The following is a 22,540-nucleotide window of genomic DNA, read 5'->3' on the forward strand; positions in this document are numbered from 1 at the left end:
CAGGTGCTAGCTGTCAGTCGCTGGAAGTTTTGCAGGGAGAGTGGGCGTACAGTGAAGCTGTTTTGCTCCTCAGCACGTGGCATTGCTGTTAATCTGCTTCAGCATAAATCTGACAGCAGTTTCCTCGGCACTGGGAACCTGATACTAAGCTGCTTTCACCTCCTCCCCTCAAATGCTTTGTGTGAACCTTTGAAGTGCTGAGGTCTTATACTGTGGTTAATGGTAGGAAAGCAGAGGTCATATGGGTGACCTCAAGACACCTCCTTAGGTTATGGGTCTCGATGCGCCCTTCAGCCTGATACCCTTGTGCTTGATTCCTTGTCTGTATAATGGGGAGAGTCATACTTCCTGCAGTCTGTCATACTTCCAGGCTATGTCGTGAGATAGGTTAGTAGAGTTTGTTAGGAAAAGTGTGTGTGTGGGGGGGGTTCCCCCCAAGAACCTCAGCTGTTCTGTAGAAACCCCACTATAGAAAACAGTGCATGTGCTTCATTCACATATGTGGGTCTGAGAGACAGGGTTGTCATAGCCAAATGAGGCAAATGATTAATTGCTTCCTGGCCTTGTTCAAACACACAGTGTTTCCCATACCTTGTGTGGAGCCCTGCCATCAGGAACACAATTTATCTTCCTTGGACTTGTGCAGAGTGCATGTGTGTGCAGCTCATCGTCTAGACAGCATGGGGCTGTGCTTGACAGATGAGCCAGTGCTTTTACTGTTAATACCTTTGTTATTGTGTGTCTCTGGATAATTGTCTATAGATCTAGACTGCTGCTTACTAATACTTCTGCAGCTTGTGTTCAGGCATTTGCAGGCAATAGATTTCACGTATCTTCCAGGTCCTTGGAAGGAGGACCACATTCCCCTTCTTGCTCTCTTTGCCTATCTTGTGCATCTGAGGAAGTAAAAAGGAATTATCAAGTCTCTTCTGGTCATTCAGGAGTTCTGAATTTTCTTTTTCTTGTTAGAAGAGTCTTCCCTTCTAAAAAGATTTAAAAAAAGGATGGCCTTTCTGCAGCTGTCCAAATTCATAGACATTTTCACCTCCTTTGTTCCTAATCTGCACTTGTGTTCAAGGATCAAAAATGTTATTCTTTGTAATCTTGTCATGTTTTTCCCTTCCATTTTATCTCATGTATCTCCTTTTAAATGGAGCTGTTCCCTCCAAGGGGCTGTCCATGCCTTTCTGGGCCTGATCTTGTCTTTTCTTCAACTAAATCAGCAGGTTTGAGATTGCATGTGTCTCCTGATTTTTATTTTATGGCCAGGAAAATCCTCAAGTATAAACATACTTTTTGTTTTCTTTGTGTAGTAGTTTTAAAGCTAAAAGATTGATTTTACTGAAATGTTATAATGAGGGAAAAATCCAGAAGGAGGGGTAATTCTACCACATAGCTCATGAGTGGTAACTTCAATGTAAATTGCTGTGAACCTTCTCCGACATATAGAGATGAGCATTTGGTTTGTGTGAACAAGTCCAAGATGTATATTTGTATAGGAAATGGAGAGATTGCATATTTAATATTATTTGTGGCCAATGAATGACTAAGTTAGATGAGTTTTAGCTTTGAAAGTAGTAGGGAGTTTTGTTCCTATTAGTTGTAGTGCATTCAGCCCTTCACACTTGCAATTGACATCTGTCATTTTCACATATTTTATAGTACAAACTAAGTTTGATTAGGATGGTTCCTAAAGCTACAGATCTGCAATAACCCACCCAAGGACTCTTACGTGGTCCTCTGTACTTCACTGTTGCAGCAACTCAAACTACACATGGTGTAAATGAGAAACTTCATGACAGCACTTCTGTCAGTTGTTTGGTCCTCTTGCCACATTTACAATGCACTTAATGTTCGGCTCTTACTGCTGCTAATAGCAATTTACGGTTTCTGCTGCAAGCGAGGGGTTTCTCTGCACAGCCTGATGCCAAGGGAATGGTAAACAATGCAGATCCGCAAAAGGGGAATGTTCTGCTTGCAGGTAGTTATAACTTGACCCAAATCAAACCTTTATTACTTTGCTATCTGAGATTCTTTTATATGAAATGAAAGCTCTGCAAAACATAACACTAGTAGGTTAAAGGCTGGGTTTAGTTAAAAGCTAAAAAGGTATATGTACATGTGAAAATATATGGGTGTAACGATGCTTAAGCTTACTGCATACAGTATATCAGCTTTGTGTTGGCAGCCTTTGAGAGGTTTACTACCGTTATCTAAAAAATATGTCATGGTTTTGAAAAAGCAGCACAAAAATCAGGCATTTGGAAGTTTGCAGTAGCATCAGCTCTGATTGCGTATACCAGCTGTACTCTATGATTAAGACAAAACTACTCTTGAGCCCCACATGTGCATGACGTGACTCGGTGCTTCTTTCTGCTTGACCTCATTTCTTGGTGCTGCCCACGGCATGTGTTGACACATATGAGCAGCTGAGAGCCCCATCTCTTGAAAATGCACACACGGACAGTAGTGCTGTGTGTTTCTCACTGCACTGAGTGGTATTCTTCAGTCTAGGGTGCTTTTGCTAATGCAGTATTAGTTTGGGATGGGGTGCAGTTGTTCTGTGGGTGCACATGTGGTATATGGGCATTTCTTGAGCATCACTTGGACTCCCCAATAGATCTCTTAGGTGGCAGCTCATGACTCCCCTGCCTGTGTATGCAAGCGAAAGGTTGCTCATCTGAGCTCCTGGCCTGCCACCTGTACTTGCGAGCAGCTCTGTGACTCTTTCCTAGTTTTAGTGGCAACTCAGTGTTCTTTGTGTTTAGCTGATCTGGAGTTCCTTATTTTTCAGGTAAGATAAACTAGGAAATTAATGGTATATACTTCTGTTTCTTCTCAGTACGATTTGAGTGTCGGGGGCACTAGCAAGCTGACTAGAAAACTTGGTTTGGGCTACAAATGTTGCAGGTTTATTTAGAGTCAGAAGTTACTTCACATGAAGTAAGCAGCAGATGGTATTCTTTCTCCAGTGATTTTACTCTCTCATCCTGTAACACAGGGTCGTAGCCCACCAAAAGCAAACATCCATGGTCCCAGTGATGTCTTTCTCACATGCCTGACCCTGCTGAAGCAGTCTTGATGATAGTCATTTGATTTGGCAGGGGTCCTCACTCTTGCCCCTGAATAATCCACCAGCAGATCAGCCTTGACTACACCAGCTATTTGCGTGCGGGCAAAGCTGCTTTGCAGCCACTGAAGTTTTGCTCGTTTACAGCAGTTGAGGATCTGGCCTACAGTTATGTGCAGGAGTCAAACATTCAGAAAGACTAAAATCAAAATGCATCACTTATTTTGCAATTGTTCCAACTTTTTTTGGTGTGTTGGGAGGCTTGTATATGCAGTCTAATTGAAAGCAGCTCCTTGCTATTTTAGCTGTCAGGTTTAGCTGCAGGAGAAGATACTCTGAATACTGGACTTCAGGTCCTGACAGCTAGAATTGCTTTCCATACTCCTTTTCAAAATTATTTTTATTTGTGCCTTTTCAGCATCAACACACATTGTGTTAAAGATGTTAGATCTTTCAGTAGCTGTATTTGATGACTTTTTCCTGTTGCATTTAGCACATTGATTGTATACAGAGACTGCTCAGATACTGATATATTGTGCATGCTCTCCTATCTTATGCTGTGGTGTCTTAAAAGATTCAATATTTCACTGACTGATGCAGTGATGCTTTTGCAACAGAACCTGTGAGCCCTCTTTTGCTAGGTAGGCACCACGATGTGCCCCAAATGGCTTGCAGTACATATTGGTAACAGATAACATGGTGTGTGAAAGCAGTATAATGTACAAGCAGACTGATGTCACTCCAAACAAACCCGCAGAACTAATGTGGTCCTTGCTAGACAAGTTTAATATGTGTGTTCACAGCCTATACAGGTCTTGTAAAGGCTGCGGCTGTCTTGCTACATAAGATGTACCACAATACATTTTGGGGGTTCCTGTATACCTAATTGCAATTAAAGATTGGAATATCCCCATCTGGAGCTCCAAGTTGTTGTCATTATTCTACTATTGTCACAGGCTGGTTTTAAAGGAAAGTACAATCTTAACTAAAATATTTGACGCTGGTTCATAGCCTCTGTTTTCAAGTGCAAACTCTGGAACTAGAAGAGCACTTGCTGTAAGGAGAGCGGAGCGGGTTCTGGCAGCTGGAATCCCTCTGAAGCAGCAGTGATGGTGCAGCTGAGCAGAGGGCTGTGCAGAGCAGCACAGAGACTGGAGTGGAGCTCTAAGTGCAGCAGCTGCAGGAGTGCCAAAGGAGAGGTTCCTGCAGTGGCCTGCCACCCACTGTGTCCTTGGATAGCCGCAGATGGCACAGAGTAGAGCTCTGCAGCGTTTAGCCCGTATGCCCGGTGCTCAAAAGCTGCTTTGGAGTTGCTGCAACGTAGATAATGACACGGTTTTCAGATACTGTCTGAAATGGTATTTCTGGTTGACAGTACCCTAGAGACTGAGAGAGAATCAGCGTGCAAGGGGAGAAAACATTTTAAAATAGTTTTGGTTTTTTTTTTTTCAAATAGGTGTTCAATCCATGTTGCATATGATGTGAAATGCCCCAATAGTAATCTGAGCAATAGTTAAGAAATGGATACTCCCCTACAAAACAGAACCTCCTCTCTCTGGCAGGATTGTTAGGTCTATAGAACTTGCCTCTTGAGTGCAGGGAAATCATCTTTGGATGTGGATGGTCTGTCTGCAGCCATGGTCTGTGCCAGTTATTTTAAGGCAGTTTCCCTTGTCTCTTCTTTTTGCCATGATTTGAAGGTAAGTTTGTCGTGACTGGCAGAAGCTACTGGGTTAACATTTTATGCACTTACAGAGAGGATCTAGTGTTGACTCAAGACATGATGCTTCAATGTGACTTGATGGTTTGAAATCATGCTGTCAAGATACACTATAAATATCCCATCATCTTACTGCTGAGAAGCATGTGGCAAGAAAAGTCTGAAAGTAATGATCTCTGTGTCAGCTGGGATAATTCTTCACAGCTGTATTCATGTGTTCAGTACCTGCGCCCTGCCACCACCACCTCCTGGTATTAAGCAGGTTGAGAGTGAGCAATAGTCAGGCTGAGCAAAGAGCTGACATTTATCTTGAGATTATGGTTTGGGGTATTTCCCCTCAAGCCAGTAGAAAATGTGTGGTAAGTGCTGTGTACCACAGCTGCTGGAAGTGGATGGAAGAACTGCTCATTCATTCAGAGTTTTGGAGAACTGCTGGCAACATCTGCCGATCTGCCCTGCTTAGTGTGTCGTGTGGGGATCACACAAGCCTCTGATAGCTTTGCATTGCCACTGCTAAGATTCCATTTGCTGGGCAAGAATGGTTTAGGAGTGGATGGTGCTGGTACCATGTGTGGATTGGAGAGAAGATTTGCAGTAATTCAGATTCTGTACAGGATAGCCCCTGTTTTCTTTAGTCACCTTCTCCAGCTGCAACATGGAGGCTTACTTCCCTGAAGGGTGAGTTGTGTCTTAAGCTTAATCTGATCGGTGCAGTCTAGTGCTGGAATGGATGAGCTCTGAAGCAAGCTATAGTTCAATGGCACTGCACACAGCTGGAGGCATCGCCATTATCTTGTATTCCAGTAATGGCTAGAAGACCCTTCTCTCTTCTACTTAACATGTAGGTGCAGAAGACAAGTAATAAGCTCTTGAGCAGGGACCAGAAGAGGTGAGAAAATTTACAACCATCATCAATTGTTACGTCTCAGCCAGCATGGATGGGTTTTTTTAACTGCTAAGCACAGTGACCTGCCCAAATTTGACCCGAAGTCACAGCCAATTTGTATAAATTCTCACAGCAGCTTCTGGCTACAACACACTGTCCTTCCAGCTAGGCATTACTTTGTAAGCCAGCCCTTTTGATTTTGGAGTGGTTCACTGAGCAGTGTGTGATGTGCCGCTTGATTGCTGTGGTGTTTTGCTCTTTAAGGTGTTAGTCACCCGGGATGGCTGCTTCCTTGCCTTCCCATTTCAGTGTACCTGTCTCTTTCCACAATGGGCTGTGGCAGATGTGTCCAACCAGTCAGCAATGGCTCCTGGATAAGGCGCCACTTCCATAGCTGTTTGTAAACAGCGCACTGTGCTGTTTCTGACTTGAATTGCTCTACCACCAAGTTTCTCCTCTCTAAGCAGAGAATGCAATAGCAGAATAGCTTGAATAGATATTGTTTCTTCTCAGACAGGAGGTCAGGCACGTCGTGAGTTAGCTTTGTGCAGCTGCAGTGCATGTCCTGGTTTTAGTAGGTTTGCTGTGTCACTCAGTTGTGCCTGTATTCTAACAGACAGCTGCTGCTCCCTGAATTGTTTCTTTCACCAAAATCTGAAGAATTGAGGCAAATTATTGGCTGTAGTCCAGGGAGAGAGAACACTGGGTCAATGTTTGTAGCCTGGGTTCTGTGGTCCAGTGGACTTCTCACTGGCAAATCTTTTTCTTCTTTCTAGCAAAAGTGTTGTGATTTGGTTTTTCCCCCCCCTCAGGCCCCAGAGACTTTCTGCTACTCTGCAGATGCTCTGCACCTCTTTAAAATGAATTTCCCTTTTACCTGACTTAAGTGCATTTCTGTACCCCAAATAGCCATTTGATCCTTCCCCTCTGCCAGTTGTTCCATGCGTACTTTATTTTGCAGCACTGTGATCAGCTAGAAGCCTGGTATCTGTTCTGGATTATTGTGTCTGGTGAATATGTATGCAGACTCTGTGGTTCCCTTCAGCATGGAGATTTAGTAGTAGTAGGGACTGCAAGATTAAATGATGACTTTTTCCCTAGAAGGCCATAATGTGAAAACACCTGAATCTGGAGAGAGATATTTATGTATAATCAGAGCTGCTCAAAAGCTAGTCCAAATGCACCCACTTGGTACTTAAGTGATGAGTGGTCTTACCTTGCTTCTCATCGTCTCTTTTGAAAGAGATCGTGATCTGGACATCTTTAGCTCAAAACCTGATATCATATCTTCTCATTTTCGTTTCATCTGAACACAGATCTACATTTTTCTTCCTTTATCCTGGCAAACTGCACATGACTGTAACATGACCTTGAGGAATCTCAATACAGACTTAAACTCTGTGTTTGGTCATGAAAGTTTGAAGTGGTTTAGCTCTTAGCACAATGATGAAGTCTTATCCTTGTAACATATTCATATAATTGCTTATAACAGTTCCTGTCTACATCAAGTGCCTAAAAGTTTAGTTTCTTCATGTGTTCTACTCAATGTAATTTTCCCTAATAGCTGAGCTTTTACATTCTTAAAGATCCTTCTCAAGTTCACCTTGGCATCAGTCCATAGTTTTTCCATTCCTGTGCTCTTGCTTGAATCTGAAACAGCAGTTCTCCATGATGCCATCACTAAGGAAGCTCTACCAGTATCAAACAAACAAAACCCCAAACCAAAACCAACAACAAACTAAACCCTGAAGACGTGATGGCTGTGCAGCCACTTCAGAGCATCACTTATCAAGTAGAAGATGAATGTTTTCCTGCCAACCACTGTTCCAAAATAGCTCTGTATGTTTCTGCATGATTTCATGGACAGCAGCTTTTAGCATGCAAGCTCTATATATTTACTTTGCTCTAAGATCTCTGTATGCTGATAGGGAGAATCCAAAATAGTTTGCTGTGTATCAGTGAGAGGCTTGAAGAATCACCTCTCCTGGGTGACTGGTGTGGGGACAAAGCCAGAACTGCTGCCCTGGAGTCAGTATGCAGCCCCAAGACTGAGAGGATAACATTCCCTCTAGAATATTAAGGTATGAAACTAGATCATCTAACAAAAGCTGCCTCTTGATGGAGCATGTAGGAACCACTTGGGACCCAGCAGACACTGGGCTGGAAGAAACTGCCAGGAGCCTTGATGTGTGCAGGAGAGTTTGGGTTTTGAGGTGTTTTGTTTTGTGCAGTAAGTCCTGCACAAGACACTTGGATATCCCTGTTGTTTTGGATTCCTGAGGCCTCTGTTGTGTAATTGATTTCAAGGTCACTCGATAGAAAAGGATGATGAAACCTGCAGAGGAGAAACAGGAGTAGCTGTTATAAAAGATCCTGCCCTCTGGCCATGTTCTCTGGATAGGATAGGCAACAGCAGTGATACGGCTATTGTCAGTCTACAGGAGATTAAAGTAGAGTGGGGAGCAAGGACACACTTGCGCTGTTGATATGTGTAACACCTTGGTTCTAGGAAGGTGAAGGACTCAGAGAGGACCTTTGTGCTCTGGAGGGAAAAGGGGTTAAGCAGGTGAAGTATGGGGATTGTAGAGGAGGGCAGTTTCCCCTTTCCTCTGTGGTTATGAGGCTTTGGAATGTCATTTTTTTGTTTTTGATGCTTGTATAAGTCAGTCAGCCAGATGCCAAACAAGAACTTCTCACAGATGCATTTTTTTTGTACTGGTTACTGTGTATTTGACCAACAGAAGTGTGTCTTCCTTTTGTTGTTCTCAGACTGTCTTCTCTCAGGCCAATTTTCATCTGTCACAGGGTTGGTCCTATGATCTGTTTGGCCAGCATAGGTAAAACCACTCAGTCGCATCTCCCAGGAGACTGCAGGGCAAAACTTTGGTCAAAGCATTCTTTACTGATTTCGTAGTCAGCCATATTGCTGTTGATTAATCATTGCTAGGTGTGATTAATTATTTGGCAGCTTCTGTGGCACTAAGGGGTCTTGCGCTGGGATGCAGAGGTCACCATGTAAACAGCTTGAAATAGCCTTGTCTGTGCTACGGCTAATCTGGGGTTCTGTGGTCAGGCTGGAGGCCCCCCGTGTGGTGGCAGACCCTGTGGCTGCTTGGCCATACGTATTCGCACAACGCATTTGCTGAGGCACTTTGGGATAGCGGGGCAGGTTGTGCCAGGGGCACATTCACACAAACACATGCTGCAACCTTGCACAAATTTCCCTCATCATCTCTTCAGTGTGAAAGGAAGATCTGACAGTACTGAAACCCTGAGTATGTTATGACTTTCCTGCATGTTTTAACTTTTTTTTTTAGCTAGAAAATATGTTTCACTTTTAATTTTTTTCATTTATTTTCTATTTTCTGAATTTTTTAATTCAACAGGCTGTCAGCTATATCTAAATGATTTATTCTTTTTTTACAGTTCAGATGCACCTTGAAATAATCAGTTATATTTCCAAGCAAAATCTCTTGGAGAGTTCAAACAAGATCCCAAATCCCTCTGTCTTCACTCAGCCCTCTTGTGAAATTTGAAGTGTAATGTCAATCTGAGGGAGATGACTGCAAAGATTTAAATGACATTTGTATGTTGGTTACATTGTATACAGTCCACTACAAAAAAAAAAAAAAAATCAAACCAACCACTTTGCACTGTTTTTTGCAACAATTATTTTGGCAGCATTCTAGGGAAAACCAGCTTGGTTTAGGAAGGACACTGCAGGGCTTGAGCCACCATCTCTTCTGAAATAGTTGTTTTGGGTATGAAGAAAGCACACTGATCTGAACCTTTAAGAAATTTTTGTGAACTGGGTTGTTGAGGAAGTTTGCATGGTGAAGTGTATGTGTGCAGTCTCTGGCATGCCTAGGCAGCTTCTGCCACAGTGTAACTGCTTGGGGATTTTCTTCAGTTCCATCTGGTGTGAAGTCGATACTAGAGACTGATTATGCTGGAAGAGGAGCCCAAGCTGCAATTCGGTGTGATGTGCTGGCTTGCTTGGGCTGGAGGATTTGCAGGAGGTGGGCAGTGTGAGCTGCTTCTGCCTGTCAATGTTAATCCTGGTGGTGTTTAGGAGAAGGGAGAGTGGCTTCATGGAGCCATTCTTTTTATATATATATAAAATTTATATTTGACCCTGTTCAAGACTTAAAACATCCACCTTGATGACTTACAGAAATATTGTGGGTATGCACTTAAGAGAAAGTAGTGGCACAGCACTGCTGTTATTCCTTCTGGGGAAGGAGTGACAGAGAAGGGAGAGACAATTCATAGTTCCTATACACTAGTCAGTGCAGAGTTAATGCAGTAAGGAGATAAAAGAGCAAATGCAGGCAGATTAGGAGCTGAAGTATTAAACAAGCTAACATTAAGTACTCTTTGCCTTTCATTTGACTGGGATAATCTGATGTTCACCTTGCACTCTGCTGCAGAATCACAGAGGAGAACATAACAGCTAGTTCTGGCTATGGGTTGAAAAAAAATTGTAATATTTCTCTGTCTTTATAACTTCCCTCAGTTTCTCTGTTGGAGCAGAAATATGCTGTTGTGTATAGATACTGATTTTGATAAGAGGATGCTGGGTGCAAAAGATGGGCTGCCCTATTCTCCTGATGGGTCAGTGTCTTCAGTGATGATGGCATGTTAACAGTACAACTGCATTGTGACTGCAGCGTGGTGCTTCAGCTGTCCTTCATATGATCTCAGGCATCTTCAGCTGCTGTATTTTTTAGAGTTGTTGTGCAAAGAAGATTAGCAAAGGACTTAGAATCCCTTTTGCACGTTAATATTTTCTCACATATGAAAATGTTTCACTATTTAGGTGATGTGTTTCCACTGTTATCTTTGTTATATTGCCAGGGCTGAGTCTATAGACATATGTGTCTCTGCCCTGCCCTTTCTTCATTCTCCAGATGCTGTTTGGCAGTCCAAAATAGTGACTGCATTTTATTAGTAGTTGTCCTGGTCTTGGCATTGCTAGATATAATGACAGTTTGTTAGGAAACTTGTCTCCAGCTGGGACAAGTGCATACTTAGTGAAGAGTGTTGAGATCCAGTGGCTTTACCTTCAAATCAGAGCCAGAGGTTACCTGGATTCAGTGGTGGTGTGTGGAGCTTCACATTGGCTTTTGTGCTCTTGCAGCGTGGGGAGGCATTTACAGCTTGGTACTCCTGGTGAAGCTGTTGAAGTGAGGCCTTTAGAGTATCTGTGCTTTGATGGTTTGTTGTCCTAGTAGAACAGCTCCTGTTTCTTTGCAAACTCCCTCAAATGTTCCTGGCACAGCTGCACCCTTGAAGGAGTAGAGGAATAGAAGCTAAGACCACCCTACCTGGGACTTTCTTCCAGTCCACCTGCTTTGCACCTCTTACATTTGTGGGTAACATACTTACACTCATGAGTACTTGGGGCAAGAAATCCTTGGCCAGCCCTAACCCTGACCCAGAGAAATAGATGGTGTGGTTCTGCTTTTGCTTCCTACAGTCAGTCCTTGCTCGTTGAATGTGGAGGAACATGCCATGATACCTGCTTGCCTGGAGCTGTGAGCTGAGGCGGTGGAGAGCGTGCCTGAGTTCAGGCAGCAAGGTGTATGGTGCTGCGTAGCTGAGAGCGAGGGGGGACTGGCCATGCAGGCAGAGGAGCGGGATTTTATGGGTATTTAGGCAGACTTGTGATTTGCTGTGAAGCGTATGAGCAATCCTAGCACCATTCTTATGTGATCTTCTGGCCCTCAAGGTGTTGTCCAGCCTCTGCACTAGCTGATGTTTTCCAAAGTCAAGAGATTAACTGGAGCAGCCTTCTTTTAGGGTAGGGTTTTCACTTACGCTTTTTGCAAGTGCGTTAAGAACACGTGTAAGGAGTAGAGTGGGACAAACAGTCGGAAAATAGTTGCTAAACAGTCTGGTATTCCAGTGGCCTACAGAGGTGTTTACAGCTTTCCCTGTCTGCATGCTAAAACTCTCATAACTAAGAATGGGTTGTCTGGGTGGCCTGGAGAGACTCTTGCTTGTATGGGCTAGAATAGAAAAGATTAGCAAAGTAAAGGCTTTGACCTCCAGATAGCACTAGGCGGTGGTGCGGAGTCTGGAGGGTTGGGAGAGGGCAGGTAAAGGCACAAGTAGGAAGGATTAACTTTGCCTGAAAAGATTAATGTGCTGGCAACTGCAGGTACCAGAGGGCAGGTAATAGGGGATATACCTCTTGTGCTCTGTGACCCTTGAGGACAGTGCAGTAGACCAGGAGCAGATAGCTGGAAGCATCCTGCAGCGATGTCTGACATATATCTGTGAATTCCCGTCATAACAAATTAAGCTCCTTAAGGCAATGAGTGTGCTTTTGTTGTATGGAGCCAGGTGGATTGGTGTTGGGAACAGTCACTTGCCATGGGAAGATTTATATTCATCTAAACTGTTTTTTTGTGATCAGGAGTAAAAAGCACAGGTAGAGGCCTCACAGGTATGGGGGAAATTCTCCAAGAAATGTGGCAAAGCAAGGAGAACTTTATTCAGTGACTTGGAGAGGATGATTTAAAGACTTGTGCACTTTGTGTATGGACAGAACTCCAACTGGTAGTCCGCTTGCACTTTCCTCCTGATATTAGAGCAATATGATAATCTGAAATAACTTATGTTCTGTTTAGAGGTCTAGAAGCAGGGGATGTGGAATGTGTCCTTAAGTGCCTGAGCTATTTTAAGAGCAGGTATTATTCACAGCACCAGGGTACAGGAACACGTACAGGGGCAGCCAGCCTTCGAACTGCCGTGGTAACGGAGAACACAGCCACCCTGAGTACGCCCATAGTGCTGTGCATCTGCTGACAACTAAGCTGATCTCTGTCATTATCACACTAATATCTTATTTTGTGGTAGATAAAAACAGAAATACTCATGTGAGAATTATGTACTGTATAAAAATGGTTGTGTCTTACAGAAGACGGGAAGATGGCAGCAGTTCCTAGAGGTCAGACTGGGCTGTGGAATGATAACAAAACAATCTTATGACCCAAAATGGTGTAGCTCTCTGAGTGCAATGGAAAGAGAGCACGGGTTCTCCTCCTGCCACAGCTATAGTTTAATCCTGGGCTTGTGCATCTTGTGCTACTGTTGCTTCAGTTACATATTTACAATAGCATCACAACATGCAAGACATTTTTCAGAAATCCAAGGAGAACATTCCATCCTGCAAAGGTCTTGCAATGTAAGGAGAGATGGTGAAGGCAGGGAAAGAGAAACAGCAGGTACCCCCTATGCAAGTTAACTTTGTTCACTGCAAGTGCTGTGGAAAGCAGGATTTTTGCTAGAGCTGATAAAGAAGCTTTGGATAAAAGTTTTTTCAGAGGGATGTGGTTTAATTAAGGAAGATTTCAGAATGAGGACAGAGTTGTTTTGGAAGTGGATAAATCAAGGCAAAGTGAGTAGCCAATAACTGGTGGACTTACCCATGGTAATATAGGGCAACTAGAACTGTTTGACACATCACATTTTAAGGCACAGGAGTATTAAATATTTTTAAATAGCTTCTTCGTACAGGCAATATGTTTGACTTGAATTTTATTATCTCTGGGTCAAGTCTTTAGCTAGCAGAAATCAGTGAAGCTGTGCTTGCTTTTGCTCCCTAAAGACAGATTGGGTTCCTGATGCTCAAGTTGTTATGAGTCCTTTCCTAGTTTCTACTTCATGTGTGAAAGAAAAGTTACGTTAAGACATACTTAGCTTGATGGCTAAGTATGAGCTGCTTGACATGAAGTGGGTGCTGGCTCTGTTCATAACTGTTTTGCTTTAACTTCAACCCCTGTGTTGGTTCCCCTTTTCTGAGAGGTGAAGGGCCTCTGTTTTGTTGGACTTTTACTGTAAGGGGAATTAATTAATTCAGAAAGTTGAAGTTGATCTAGCCAGAAGCTGAAACTTGCTTTGTTTTTACTTCCAGGCATATGAGAAGCGCTTTCCTACATGTCCAGAGATCCCAGTCTTCTTGGGGAGTGAAATTCTGCATGAATCCAGGAGTGATGATGGAGCGATACATATCATTGAACGGAGCTGCAAACTGAATGTAGATGCTCCTAGGCTGCTAAAGAAGGCAAGTGGAACCTAGGTGACAAAAAGTCCTGATTTTGTTGGCTGACTCAGATAAATGCTCCTAAAGTTACTCTTTCTTTCTCCCTTCCCCCTCCTTTTGGTTCTTCATTCTTCTCAGATTGCAGGGGTAGAGTATGTTTTCTTCATCCAGAAAAACACAGTGAACTGGAGAGAGCGAACTCTCCGCATTGAAGCCCACAATGAGACTTTTGCCAACCGTGTTGTCGTCCTTGAGACATGTAGCTACTCAGTAAGTGCTTTGTTTCTGTTTGTCTGTGAAAGAAGTGCTGAAAGTCATGCACTAATATATAGGGTGAATTTGCTTGAATGAATGATTAGATATTCTTGTACTGGAAAGGCCATGGGTCTTAGGGTGCATGCTTTTTCCAGTGCTTCTGTAGGGCTCGAGAAACTTTTTTAGGTTGGTTATGATTCTCTGGTTGGAGTGTTAGGCCCTAGGGTGAGAGCAGAAAACACGGAAGGTGCTCCAGTGCTGCTGGTGTTCCCTGAGTTTCTTTGTGGTTGAAATTCAAGTCAAGGAAAATGTCTGGAGCTTGGGCATGTATTTAGACCTGGATATTTAGGAGGAAACCCTTATTATGATGAGGGCCAGAGGAAAGTCTGGCCATTAATTTTGCCCACAAATAAGTGAAAGTTTTAGCACCTTGCCATGATATTCATGCTCTAAATATTTGGAGAAAGGTCTTGAGCCTTATTTGTGGCCTGGGGTGTTGCACTTTGTGTCTGTACCTTCAGCAGCAGTGTGTGTTTCATTGTAATTGTGCTATTAGGGCTCAGTCACCATTAAATAGCTTCATCTGTTTCTGAAAGCAATCAGATACCACTTTTTGTTCCCTGAACAAACGTCCAGATCCTGTTACTTACCTGCCCTTTTGGCAACTGGACAACAACTCAGCTTCTTGGGAGTAAGCAAACTGTAAGTAGCTTCTGGTTCAAGCAAGACAGAGTTGAAAAGCTATTAATATTTTGGATGGTGAGGGGGGTTTCCTGAGCCAGAGATCACTTGGTGGCTACGTGGGGCTTCCTAAAAACTTCAGTAAATCAAACCTGCATCATTGTGAAAGGTGCTGACAGTTGTGAAACGCTCCCAGGCCAACTCTGGAATCACTCAGATGTTGTTGCACTTGCTGATTTTCACTGTGTTGCCTCCTGCTCATGTCCTTCGGAAGGAAATGTCAGCAGCTGGGCTTTGAGGGGAGCGCTCTTCCTGGAACAGGGTGGGAGCTAGCTGTCTGCATCCTCAAGATGGTTCCCTGCTCTATTTTTACCAGTTCCCTTTTCCCTGCCAGAGTGCACCGGAAACGGGTTTATTCTCATCTTTCCTTTTCTGCAGTGTTCTCTGAAGCAACTTGGAGAAATGCGATCCTGCTCTTGCAGTTACTTAATATCTCCCCTGGGGGAATTTGTGTCCTTTATAGAGCTGGTAGCTTTGTGTGGGGGCTGGAATTTTTTTTCTTTCATGTCAGCTTGTGAACAGCAGCACCTACAGAGAAAAGGCTGAGCCTTCAGAAAAGGGTTAAGTTAAAAGAGGAAGAGATTATATAGGGTTTTTACCATGCATAGAGTAAGTGAGGGGAAATGGCTAGAAAGGAAAGGTGTATATTAAACTGTCAGTGGGAAAACTCCCCACTCTGCCATGTCTCATGTTTTGCGGGGAAGACTGACAATAGTGGCTGCGTTTCCCATCCAAAACTAGAAAAAAAAACCCCACAAATGTGTTTTGCTTTTTTCTTCCTTTGCAGATGTAGGGGTTTTTAATTGCATGTTCTGAGAGGCCATCTGTGTCTTTCCATAAGAAGATCTTGACGCGATGGTTTCCAGTGGGCAGACTCACTACTATTTTAGTGCGACTTTTCCTATCAATATTACTGTTCAGGTCTGCCAGGGCAGAGATGGGGTTTAATCGTGATTTCCTTGTGCATGTGAAGAATGCTGCGTAAGCCACAAATGTCCGTATGTCCAGTTCGTGATCTTTTTCTATTACACTGGGAGAATTAATCTGACTGTTAAATATGGGTCTGTCAGTGCCTCATAGGAAGCTTCTTCTGCCCCTTCACTGTAGCTCTGGAGATCAAATAGCCAGTTTGGTATCAGGGCCAAGGGCCCTGCTATATCGTGAGTTGTCTGCTACCATTCGACCCTACGTGTATCTTTGGGCTTAGGTTCACCCTGAGAACGAAGAGTGGACGTGCTTTGAACAGTCTGCATCTCTCGACATCAAGTCATTTTTTGGCTTTGAAAGCACAGTGGAAAAAATTGCCATGAAGCAGTACACTTCCAACATCAAGCGGGTAAGAGGGGCTTGCCTTTGTGCCTTAAAATCAAATGCCTGCTCTCTGTGTGCTATTTTCTTTTCTGTAAAACAGATGCAGTATAGTTTTATACCCTTGCTTATGTCTCTGAAACCACTCAGTAAAGCCAATGGAGAAAAAGCCAGTGTGCAATGATCAAAAATACAATCTGCTTGCTGGAATGTGTCTGTGCAGGGGAGGGAGCAGGCTGTGCCAGAGGAGGATTGCAGTGGATGCTGCGGGTGCCAGGCTCCTCAGACACTGAGGACACTGTTCTTATGCGGGAGGAGAAAGTTCTGGGTAAAAATCAGCACCCTGTCTCTCCAGTAGCTTGGGCAGAGGCACTTCCTTTTGGTAGCCTTTTCTCCTGGGCTGCAGAGGAACAGGGCAGCTAATTGATGGTTTTGGAGCACAGGAAAGGGATAAAAGTGTTATAAAGGTAGCTGCATCCATAACATTGGAATTTGCCTGGCCATCGTTGTAATTCACCATTTGTATGATGTTTCCATACTGCAGTTTTTCCAACAGGGTCATGCAGATAGGAGACAACTATTTCCCTTCTGTTTATCTTTAATAGCTTTAGTCATCTGTCCTGAGGAAAACTCTTCTGCACCTCGCTGGTTCCGGGGAGATGGGATTCTGTCCTAATGAGAGTTTTCCCCTTCAGGGCAAGGAAGTGATTGAGCACTATCTGAAGGAGTTGATCTCCCAAGGGGTCACATTCATCCCCCGCTGGACACCTCCCCCAGTGTGTGGACAGAAGGATGAGCAAACCCCCGCTGTTGGACAGGATGCTGATGATGCACCACCTGAGTCTGGGGCTCGTGGAACTACCAAAGAGCAAACCGGCAGCTCCTGCCCTCCAGCAGAAGCTGTCAGCCCTGATGGTATGCAATGTCCAGGCAGTAGCAGCTGCTGGCAATCTAAATGCCTTGAGTAGCACTGACTAATGAGTTTATTTTTATTTTTTTGGCATGAAGTTTTTCTTCTGGATTGTGGGTGGAGAGAAGGGAAAGTTATTTTGTCTCTTCAAGAAAAACACAAACAATGGAACTTTTTTCCCCCAAAACTGAAAAGCCAAGAAAAACTGTGCAGGCAGTATGTTTTGGTTTGAGCTTAAAAAAAGCTCTTGGTTTTGATCTGACCTTTAAGGTATTTTATACCTTAAATTGAAGAAACTTAAAGTTGTCTTGAATATGCTATTGGATTATAATGAAATATTTTGGCTGTTACAAAATTAATGTTCTTGGGAATTGAGTTGGATGTTTTTTGCCCCTGCATCAGGCCAAGACAAACTTGCAGAACATTGCCTGATGCATCTCTCACACAAAGTGCCTGAATTGGATTTTATCTTTCTGTGTATTGACCTGATGATACCTTCTAGACTAAATGAAATCCTTCTCTGACAAAAAGGAATAGAAGAGGCTTTTTAATTTAGAGCTGTGGTATTAGAAATAGGAGTTGTCATTCCTCAGAAGGAAAGGCAGCACTTGTTTTGCTGGCTGTAACTAGGGAAAAAGCTTGGAATTCGGAACTATCAATGGTTCTGGTCTCACCAAACCTTCTCTGGTAGCTTTGCTTTGTTGGAATCCATCTGGAACAAACTTCAAAATCCACAGAGGAGCTGACTTTAAGAAAAGTTTGTGTGCTTTGAGATTAAAGTTCATTTAAGAGTGGCAGATCCCATCTAGCAGAAGAGCATAGCTCTTATTTTTCTGCTTATATTCATGTTTAGGAAGTGATTAGCTTCCCTGGGACTGCTCCTGTGCTAGCTCTGTGGATTTGGTGGGGGCGTAATACTTATCAAATAGAATTTCTGTATTATCAGTCAGTGACAGCATATCCTGTGGGTGTCCAGGCCTTGTTCTGTAGTTAATGGTATCTGCTGAAAAAAAAAAATCCTGCCTGATGAAGAGCTAGCTCAGAACTGGTCCCAGCACTCCTCGTGTGCCTACATGCCCCCAGCACAGCTACTGGCCTGTGCTGCTCCCCTTTGGGTGCCACATTCTCCGTGCTGGCATCTGTACACGCAAGCCTCGGATGGCACATCTGCTCCCATCTCTGAATGCTGGCAGTCTTATACCCCTTGTCCTTTGTCTCTGATCTGGAGCGACTTTGAGCTGCTGTATGCACGGGACTTTTCATACCAAAAAATCTCCCTTGCTGTCAGAAACGGTAATGTTATTCTCCCTTTTCTTCTGGTGTCCCTAAGCATAATAATATTTTCAGTTTTCAGCTAGCTGCTTTTTACTCTCTCCTCATTGGTGTTGTGCATGAGATCTTTAGGACACCAGGGGATTTAAGTGCCCAGGTCTTGGAGTTGTTAATGAGATGAGTGCCAGAGCTTATGATATTTCTTTTAAAGCTTCTGCTGGAGCAGTTCAGGGTTGAATGTAATATTAGTGTTCTAAGAGACAGGCGGAGCGATCTGGCTTTGATGCCTTAAGTGCTGTCTGTGTCCTCATGCCCTGATCGCCATGAGAATATCACTCACTTGCTTCCCTCAGGCAGCTAAAATGAGGGCTTCTCAGCTCTTCCAGTGTAAATCGTAAGTAACCTGATGCGTAGAAATAACTGCACATGTCCTTTCTGGCTATGTCAAGTCTCCTCTGAATTGTTCTTTTTTTTCCCTCCAGCTGACAAATTGGATGCTGATTACATTGAGCGCTATCTGGGCCAGCTGACTCCGATGCAGGAGAGCTGCCTGATCCGCCTTCGCCAGTGGCTTCAAGAGACGCACAAAGGCAAGGTGGGTGGATGAGGCAGAGGCCGCCCATCTGCAGGGCTGAACACAGCTGTTCTCCTAGCCTGTGTGCCTTCAATGCTCCAATAAAACTCAAGAGTCGCAGACAATTTGTATCTCGAATCATCTGTTTTGGCAAGTTTAGGTAAAAGGCTGTGGAATGGGGAAAGGGCTGTGTGACCTTGTGGTGGGACCCAGCAGTGTCACAGGCTGCACCTGCATTGCCCAGGGCAGTGCTGTCGGTATTGAAAAGGCCACTCTGTGGTCCCAAGCGTGGGGCTGTTGCTGTGTATTTAGAGTAGGCATTGACCGGGGCTTGGTTGCCCAGACCGGCCTGTCTGGATGGGCTGTTTCCCAAGAGATGCGGGATGGGGTGGGAGAAGTGGTTAGCCATGCTGGTGGTGCATTGCCTGTCTCCGGGCCGTGCTGCTCAGCAGAGAGGCAGTCGGTAGCTCCGAGCTCTCGGCTGCTGTGCGTCAGCAGGATGCTGTGTGCGCCAGGCAGGTTGTGTAAGCTTGTACAGCCAAGGGCTGAGTTCTTCTGAGGAGAATTCATTCTGTTCTTGGTTTAATCTCCTTTATCAAAATGTACTACTTCAAAACTACACAAGATTCAGGAAGTAGAGACAGTCTCACCTTATGGTGTGAGCTACATTGTGTAAGCGTCTAAAATAGAGGTGCTGACGGCACTAGATTGGGGCAAGTACAGCTGGAGTTGGCCAGATAGTATAGATAGAAATACTTTTCCCTGAAAAGCAGCAAGAGTACGGTGGGCTAGATGTATCTCTGCTCTGCTGTCATGTTCAGCAGCTGCCTGGGCTTCTTCTGGCTGAAGGGGAGTCTGTGTATCAGGCCAAGAGGGTAACTGGTATGTGGCTGATAAAAGATATAGGGCAGCTTGAATGCCCCAGGAGGGTTCTAACTCAAGACTTATTGGTGGAGAGAGATTGGGTGGGAAGGAAGGACCAAGGATAGCAACAGATAGCAGCAGCTGGGTCGGCTGAGTAGATAAATAGAGCTTAGGAAGAGGGGAAAACAGGAGAAAGATGGAGCAAGTGATCCCCCTTGAAAACAGAGTAGAGCTATGTAAGGATTCAATATTAACAGCTTCCTGACTTAGAAGGTAACTGCTCAGTCAGTCACACAGAATGGGTTAGGAGGTACTCTGCATTCATGGGCTTTGGAAGATATTTTTTTTTTCTTTTAAATGGCCTTTCTAAAAGAGGCTGCTGTTTGCAAGGAGTTTTGCCAGAGCTTTCTGCACGCCTTGCTGTGTTTTTCTCAGAGCTGAGGGAGAGCATGCCTCATCTGAATATAAAGGGTTTAAACATGATTTATAAAACCCTGTTTTTTCTTGGGAGAACTAGTCTGTCACCCATGCAGAACTGAAGTGTAACAAAGATTTAGTGCTGTAGTTCTGTATTGAGCTCATGAAGAAGTCCCCTTCTGTGTGAATGTATGCATGGGTTTTGTTGGTACGTATGAAGGTGGATGGGAAAAGTTACCAGAAAACCACAGGCTGCAGAGAAGAACAGAATGTGTTGATGTGTGTGTGAAAATCTCCCAGCAGCCGATAAGCTCCAGAGACTAGCAATGCTGTTGAATGTGTAAGAGCTGATAAATTCAGAACACCAGGCATCTGTCAAATCTGTCCAAGGACACTGATATACAGTAGCATCAACAACAGGTAGTATAACTTGGATCATGTCCAAGAGCGTGGTAGCTGCTAGAGACAGGTAGAGACTACGGGAATATATCTACACCCAGTGGGGCAAAAGATCATTGAAGGACTGTCTGAACACTACCTGCAAGCTGCTGTCATGTCACTATGATGCTCTGCCTCTGAGTACACAGCTGGGGTTGGTCTCCCAACTAACTAGGTGATTGTGAGTGAACTATGTGAATAACTGCTAATAATAACAGCTTAGCTAATAAAACGGGCTCTATTAAATACTGGTTGTGATCTGTCTTCCCTGATTCAACCTCCTGTCGGATAAAAGGTGCTCAACAACAAGCAGACACAAAACAAAGGGCAAGGATCAATCCCCAGGTACAGTTATCCTCTGAAATACAGGGCATAAGGCTTTTCAGGTCTACAGTGACCTGTCCTGTAGAACGGTGTGAACTTCTGTGTGGTAGGAGATATCTCAGCTATTGGGTATCCAGCTGAAAACGAGCCCTAGATGAGAATAAGACAGTGAGACTTTATCCATGTATGTGACCTGCAAGGATCTTGGTTTCAGGTGGAAGAAGCACAATCTAAATGTTTGCCTGTTTTATTCTGTGGGTTGCTGTATTTTTTCCCCCATCCTAGTCAGAGGCTGGGGAATGGAAGCTGGAGAAGCTCAAAGTGACAGCACATGAGCAAAAAGTGAAACAACTGCCTCTTGAGGTGCTTGGAGCTCTACGAGTGTGTGCAAGCCCTTGTTCTTCCTGACAGCTGCTTGTTGTGTTAGGTACCTTGGGAACGTACAGCTAATTGCTGAGTACTCTTAGTGACACCTGGGAGCTGCCTTGTACCCTTTGTGTAGGCTCTGTGAGCTCTGTTCCCTGTGTGGTGTTGAACAAGTAGGAAGGATGGTGCTGGCTATTGAAACTTCATCCTAAACCACCTTACTTCTGACCCGTTTGCTTCTCTTGATTGCCTATCAGAATAATACAAAATCAGGAACTTACCCTACATGACTCGAGTTTTCTCTGGAGAGGCTGCTACCTTGCTGTGACAATCTGTTCTTTTAATTCAGAGCAGGGATGTCCTTATTATTCCTCCGTAAAAAAAATATTTGTGCATCTCCTGTTTCTTGGAAAATGTCCCTTCTTATTTTTGTCGTCTTCATCCTATTTCACTATCCATTCCTTGTTCCTTCTAAAGCAGACCTTATCTTTTAGAATCAGATTTATCGTTGCTTTAAAAATCTGAGTAGTTGAATAAACAACTTCAAATGGTGTTAAAATTGCAGGTACTTCATTTTCCTGCATATGGGAGTTACTGCTTTGGTTGGACAAAGATAAGAGACTAATTCCACTATGGAGTAAGTCCCCTCAGAGCTTCCTGCCTTTGGTCCAGACAGAAGCACTGAATTTGCCTCTTACCTGAAGCTATGTACGGTGTATGTTTGAACCATGAAAAGTAATAAACCCTTCTAACAGCCATCCCCTCTCCTGGGCCCCACAGGAGTTCCAGGGGCTGTTGTAGATGTTTGGGGTTTTTTTGTCTGTTGTCTTGTGAATAACCGCTTCCTCTGATCAGCAGAAATGCAAATGTAAATCATCTGAGGAAAATTCTACTGCCTTTAATCTTGCTATGATGTAGAAAATTTTGGTGGCATTCTTCTAAGTACATCCGAGATCCTATTTGGGAAGGCTGCCCTTTTCCTTTCTTTCCATGACATACAAATGCAGTGTTTGCAGTGTTAGAATGTGCTGAACAGCATCAATCTCCCACCTCCTCTCTAGGTGCTTCTAGACTTGGCTTTAGGCTGCCTGAACTCTACCCCTTTCTCTAGGTGGAATCAATTCTTAATCTGTCTTGCAGCTTCATACCAGCTTGTGAAATTGAGATTGTTCCCAGCCTGACACTGCTGGCAGCTTTGCTTTCTTCCCTGCTTTCTGTTTTCGTGAGCATGTCAGCGAACAAACAAAAGAGCTTTGACTCCTGAATGCGTGGGTTTTTTTCTTACAGCAGAGCTCAGATTGCTTGCATTGTGCTAAGTGCAGTACAGATACTCCGAAGGAGACTA

At 43.9% G+C, this 22,540-nt stretch overlaps 1 protein-coding gene across 8 annotated transcripts in view; it reads left to right on the plus strand.

Moving 5' to 3' along the window:
- Nucleotides 1–22,540, plus strand: part of SEC14L5 (SEC14 like lipid binding 5) — a 38,898-nt gene that overhangs the window by 8,092 nt on the left and 8,266 nt on the right. For all 8 annotated transcript variants that reach the window (XM_056334498.1, XM_056334500.1, XM_056334499.1 and 5 more), the window contains 5 exons: nucleotides 13,598–13,747; nucleotides 13,865–13,996; nucleotides 15,930–16,058; nucleotides 16,726–16,945; nucleotides 18,695–18,807. In XM_056334498.1, the coding sequence (XP_056190473.1) occupies nucleotides 13,598–13,747; nucleotides 13,865–13,996; nucleotides 15,930–16,058; nucleotides 16,726–16,945; nucleotides 18,695–18,807 (744 nt within the window). The remainder of the gene's footprint in view (nucleotides 1–13,597; nucleotides 13,748–13,864; nucleotides 13,997–15,929; nucleotides 16,059–16,725; nucleotides 16,946–18,694; nucleotides 18,808–22,540) is intronic.

This window comes from Falco biarmicus, chromosome 4 (assembly GCF_023638135.1).
Source record: "Falco biarmicus isolate bFalBia1 chromosome 4, bFalBia1.pri, whole genome shotgun sequence".
Classification (NCBI taxonomy): Eukaryota; Metazoa; Chordata; class Aves; order Falconiformes; family Falconidae; genus Falco; species Falco biarmicus.